The 6,000-nt window shown below is 43.0% G+C and overlaps 1 protein-coding gene across 1 annotated transcript in view; it reads left to right on the top strand.

Moving 5' to 3' along the window:
• The first annotated feature begins 932 nt into the window (after window positions 1–932).
• The window catches only part of SLIT2 (slit guidance ligand 2), a 419,446-nt gene continuing 414,378 nt past the window's right edge, over window positions 933–6,000 (top strand). Inside the window, exons 1-3 of the mRNA XM_065405536.1 lie at window positions 933–1,144; window positions 3,593–3,664; window positions 5,003–5,074. Of these exons, the coding sequence (XP_065261608.1) occupies window positions 933–1,144; window positions 3,593–3,664; window positions 5,003–5,074 (356 nt within the window). The remainder of the gene's footprint in view (window positions 1,145–3,592; window positions 3,665–5,002; window positions 5,075–6,000) is intronic.

Below are 6,000 nucleotides of genomic sequence, written 5' to 3'. Positions count from 1 at the left end.
GCTGCAGCAGAGCTGCTGTATCCGGGAGACAAGAGGGAACACACACTACGTTCGCTAGCGGTGCCTGTCTCGCTGTGCTCCCAGGATCGCAAGGGCATCGATAGCTGTGATCTGTCACCGAGGAGGTGGTGGATGAGCGCTCTCTGCAGCAGGGCAACGAATCACTTCTCAAACTGCTGCTGACTGTCGGGCTCCGGGAATAGCTCTTTCCTACGAAACTTGCCTTTGGGAGCTTACAACCCAACATCATCTTGTGTTGACTCTTCTCTCTCCTCCTCCCCCCCCCCGAGGCAGTTCGATGAATGCTTCGGGAGTGAGGTATGATTTACTGAGGCTCCTCTTGCAGAAGTGTGTGTGTGCAGTTGCAAAGCGAGCCCCCACCCCCTTGCAAGACTGTAACCAGCCCGTCGGTGGGGGAAGCGTGTGTGTGTGAGCCGCTCTGCCCCAGTGCTTTGAATCGCTCGCGTGTGGTGCCGCTGGGCGATTGGTCGCAATGCAGCTCTATGGGAAACATGCAGCTTCAAGCAAACGCGGAGCCCGTGGCTTCTAGCCGGGAGGATCGTTAAAAGGGACAAGGAGGAGAAAGAAGCGGAGTCACCCAGCTCTGCCGTAGCCGGAATCGGTGGCTTTGCTTCGCATTTGCAGGGAGTGTGTGCGCCAAGTCCCGCATCTTCTCTGCCACCAGAAGGGATACGAGACCCCGGCTCGCCCCCCAGCGAAGTTGGTTCCAGGGTCGGATTGGTGCCACCCTTCTTATCTTGCCGGGGATTTTTGGTTCCTCCTTGGATCGCGAAGGACTCGGGTTGCCTTCTCATACCCTGAAAGTTGCCCAAGTGCTCGCTCTGCTGAGGAGCAGGAGGAGGGCGGTTGTGTCCTGTCTCGTCTGGGGGGCGGCCTGCCTCGCTTTCCGCTCCTCCCTGGCCTGGGGGTCAATGCTCCAGGGCTCGGCGGCGGTGCAACCTCGGCGGAGGAGGATGGGCGGCTTCGGGAGGCTCTCCCTGGGGCTCGTGCTGGTGGTGATCCTGAGCGAGGTGGCGCCGCAGCCCTGCCCGGCTCAGTGCTCCTGTTCCGGCAGCACCGTGGACTGTCACGGGCTGGCGCTGCGGAGCGTCCCGAGGAACATCCCCCGCAACACTGAAAGGCTGTAAGTAACCCCAAGCCGGGAGGCGCCCAGCGGTCCCCGGAGCCACTGGAGCACAGCGCCTCGCTCCCTACCCCACGCGCGCTTAGCTCTCCCCGGTGAGCTGTGGGGCAGCCTGTGGTATGTGGGGGGCGCCCTCCTGCCAGCGCCACCCCAGTTTGCCGTGTGACTTGACTCTCCCATCCCTCGTGGAGCCGCCTCGCTGCAGAGCACCTGGGATGGGGCAGGTGACACTCCAATTCCCTGGAGGCTTCGCTTAGGTTTCAGACGCCCCGGGCAGATTCCCGCCCCCTGTCCTTGCTCTCCTCATGATGGGCTTCAGGGGAACGTTAGGAGACATGAAAGAGGGAAACCATTAGTTCCACCACTAGAAAGGCGGCAGGAGGCGAATCCGCCTCTCCTCTCGCGCGGCCGCTGGCTGCAGGGTAAGAGGAGGCGACATATAGAGCGGCAGTTTCCCCTGCGCTGTATGTCAGGGTGCCTCGCTTGTCGTCCTGCCCCCCGTGGATGGCGGGGCTGGGGGGAAGTTTTGTCATTGCTAAGCAAACTTCGCTCTGGCTTTTAAAATGGGAGCAGGGAACCAGAACCGGCTGGGACCGCTCGCCCCAAGGGGCTCGGCTTAGCTGCCCAAGTTCTGCGGCGTGTCCCTTTCTGCCCAGCTCCCAGGCGGTGTGCAAAACCATGGCGCGGCAAGGAGCCCCTTGAGTGTTGGGACAGAGCTCCCCAGCGGCGGGCAAATGGCAATTAAACCCTCTACTTTCCTTTTTGCTACAGTGTTTGTAGAAGGAAAGAGTGGAGGGAATTCCCTAGCCCATGCACAGCGATTGGGGGAGAGAGGGGGGGAGAGACTGTATTTACACGCCCGTTATAGGAATAAAGGCAAGGATACATTTTCCATAGCGTCTACATCCCTCTTCCCCCTAGATAAAGCTCAAACCCTTCCATGTGTCTTGCCCGTGGGACACAAGCTGCCCTTGCTTTCTCTGCTCCCCTTAGGTGGGCATACAAGAGGATTCCACCCCAGTTACACATACTACTGCCTCCAGTCACAGCCTTGATTAAACTGTCCCTAGCCCTGATTGATTTTCCTGTCAAATTAGGATCCAGACCTGAAGAAGAGCTCTCTGTGTATAAGCCCAGAGCTGCTGCTCTCATCAACAGAAATTGGTCCAATAAAAGATATTACCTCACCCACCTTGTGGCTCTACTATCCTGGGACCAACATAGCTACAACAATGCTGCATACAAATTATGATCCACTCAGTTTGTGAAAAGCATACATAATTTTTCCTGAAAGATCTGTTGGATCTAATACCATCCTGGCTTCTGTAAAGGGAAAAGGACGGAGATAAGAGATTTAAAAAATTGTCTATCACTTGTGTTATGCTATTCAAAACAGTTTAAAGGTTTAAGTATAAACATATCTTACTCTAGTAGTGTCTGCACTCAGACAAATCCCAAAGTGATTGACTGTGATCTTTCCACTGAACCACGCAGTTTCTTCACAGGAAACTGTTTCCTGCCACTCTTGCTTAAAATAACAATGTGCTGATTTTTCAAAAAGAATATTATAAATGATCGGTAACCCTAAGGTTAGTTTCTGTGTAACACTGTTTCCCCTATGACTTAGATCAAGGAGGATATTCAAGCCACAGCAAAGCCTGGTTTTACTTGTAATGATTGGAACCAGGGCCAGCTTAGTTCTTGACCTAAAATGCCAGAAAAAGGGGTAGTAACTCCAGAAGGGAAAGTGGTGCTGAAATCTGAACAAAAATGTCAAGGCCTGAATACTGTTTCCATCATTGCCTCTGAGTTTGCACTTTACAGTCACAGTGGGGTTTCCTGAGCTGTAAAAGTATGAAAACTAAACTCTTCAAACATAGGATTGTAAGGTAAATCCTTATAAATGTAAATCTTTGAAGATCAAGTCTTTGATTCTTTCTAAGCACTGTTTGCCATTGGAAGTTTAGTAATATATTTATTAAATGCATTGCAAAAGTGGTCATCCAAATAAATTCCTAATTACTTGATTTATTGACTTAACTAACTTGGTCATAGTTTTTATACTTTTTTTCAGTTTATACAGTTAAGAGTGTTCTGTCTAAATATTGGTTGGGTCTAATTGTAGTTGGATACCAATATTACAAAAACATTGTGATAAACAGAATTGATGATTCCAGAACTCAGGGTAAACATGAGCCACATAATGGCGAATAGATTGTAAGAAGAGAACCTTTTTAAAAAAATCAAAGTTTAAAACTATTAACTTACTTAATTTATGGTCTCTTTATTGTCCAACTCACACAGAGCTAGTGTTAAGAATTCACTATCTAGCACATTAAAGTTCTCGTTTTGGTTTTAAAGCACTAAAGATGAACCCCAACAAAATAATAATTTTAAATCCCCTGTTGAATGTTTTTCATTTTTCTGCTAATACATGATTCTTTTTAGGGACCTTAATGGAAATAATATCACAAGAATCACCAAGACTGACTTTACTGGCCTAAGACACCTTCGAGTCCTGTAAGTTCTTGTTACTTTATGCTGTTATGGTGTTTGTTAATATTACTTGATGTAGGTTAGACTTTAAATTTTCAAAAAGTTTTTTTTTTTTTTTTTTTTTTTTTAGTTTTTAAAAAGTAAAGCTGTATATTTCACCACATTTAACTCCTATGCTGCAGCATCTAAACTTAAAATAAATGGGGGAGGGGCAATTATGGGATGACAAAAAAAGTTTGGAAAATGCCACAGTAGCAATTTTGTATGTAGCCTTTAGTGATTTGTACACTACCCTTAAAATTATAAATATAGCAAAATAAGCTGAGGCTTTAAAATAATTGGTAGTTTACAAATGTGTGAAAAGGGAAATCTTGCATTTTGGTTAAAATTAATTGAAAAACTATCTGAGTAGACTGCTAGTTTGGATTATCAAAACATATTGCTGAGTATACACATGTTCAGTTTCAAACTGGTGCAAAAGGAAATTCATGAAAGGAAAGAAAATGGAAAGTATTTCTTAACCAAAGACAAGCAATATCTATAACTAATCCCAACTCTCCAATTTAAAAAAGTTTTAGTTTTTTCAGAAACTAAAACAATAGGTATTGTATAGTTTCTTTCTGGATGGATTTTTTTTTTTGGTCTGGATAGCTTCATGTATATTATTTCAAGGTCTTTACATTAACTTTTGCTGGTTATAAAGTCATTAAATGTGACTTAAGAAAACTGTAATGGTGATTACTGCTATTTTATTCAGTGAAGCTAAATTATTCCTTGGGACTGAATTGTCATAAAGGTGGAACAATTTTGTTATTTAAGTCTAAAGAGAAACTGTAACTATCTTTTGTTGTAATTATACCCTTTTGATCAAAATACAACTACTAGCATGTGTTGGCATATTTCAACATATTTTCAGTTGATATAGATATAGATATCACCAGAATTGTGAAATATCCATTGAATAATTATCTATTTTTATTTTTTCCATACAAACTGTAGATCAGTTGTACTATGTTTAATTGGAGTTTTATATCGTTGCTCCTTAGTAAGCAGCATATTTTCTTACCCATGATCTTAATGTTCTTGAGCAGGTTTAAGGTCTGCTTTTATGATTTCCTTTAATGCTGAAGAGACTGATTTTTTTTTCTTTCTGGCTTCTGCCACATGTGCCCCAATGGAGTGACAGGGGTTCTAAATATATTAAATTGGATGTGAAATCTCACTCTGGAATAAGAATTGCAGAGTTAATAAAGGTGAAATGATTGCAAGCTGCCAGTTGCTGAAGTACAGCAATGGCAGGTTTTAATGCAGTCTTAATCATAAAACCGTTAAAACTCACTATATATATTTTCTACGTTTCAGTCAGCTCATGGAGAACAAGATTAGCACTATTGAAAGGGGAGCATTCCAGGATCTAAAAGAGCTGGAGAGGCTGTAAGTATTTTTAATTCCAAACATATGACAACGTAACTTATTATAATTTTTTTGTCACTTCACTTGTCTTTCAGGACACTAGACCTTTGATTTTTATAGTCAGACTCTTGAAATGTTTGAGAAACAAGAGCCCTAGGCAGTTCTCAGACAGTACCTACAATGGGTGGAAAATCCTGGATAAACAGTCTGAAGAAAACTGCAATTTACATTTTGAATCTAAAGATAACTTCTTGAACGCTAAAGAAAATAGACTCCTTTGAATACACAAGTACTTACATACATAACTTTTTTCCACACGGAGCATGAGACTTCACTCTAAAGCTTTTTTCCCCTTTTTCTTTGAGACACAAGGTGAGATTTTAGTCTTGGTGAAATTTGAGTGTTTACAACGTTCTGTAGGAAGAAACTTTCTAATATTTACTAGATGCAAAGTGTCTTTTGTTACAATATGGAGAAAAATGCTCAGCATGTGCATTCCTCTAACTCTGTTTTTGTGTGTATAAAAAAAATAAAAATAAAAAAAATAAAATTGTTGAAACTCTGTCCAGACAAAATATCTTTAAATGAGCAGTATATTATTTATTGGGTTCTGTTCCCTTAAAATACTTAGCTTTGCCATCTTTAAAATTAGACGAATCGATGGGGGGGAAGTCACAAAACACTCAGGAGAAGCAGAAGTATAGAGATGGTAAGCAAAAGACAGATGTCCTCATTAAGAATAGTAAATAGAAAGCTGAGCTCTAATTTTCTTTAAAATGTCTTAGCTTTTTGCATTGCTAGCTTTACAAGTTTCCAGTGCAAACTTTCCCAGGATATTACTTTTTGGATGCTGTATATGAAAACAGTTAGTTGTAGAAATGTATGGATTATGTTGTGTACAATATTAGATCTCTAAGGGTAATATGCCTTTAGTGCATTAAAATTCT

Source organism: Emys orbicularis, chromosome 5 (assembly GCF_028017835.1).
Source record: "Emys orbicularis isolate rEmyOrb1 chromosome 5, rEmyOrb1.hap1, whole genome shotgun sequence".
Classification (NCBI taxonomy): domain Eukaryota; kingdom Metazoa; phylum Chordata; order Testudines; family Emydidae; genus Emys; species Emys orbicularis.
Note: the sequence above shows the minus strand (reverse complement) of the source record. Positions and strands in the feature narration are given on the sequence as shown.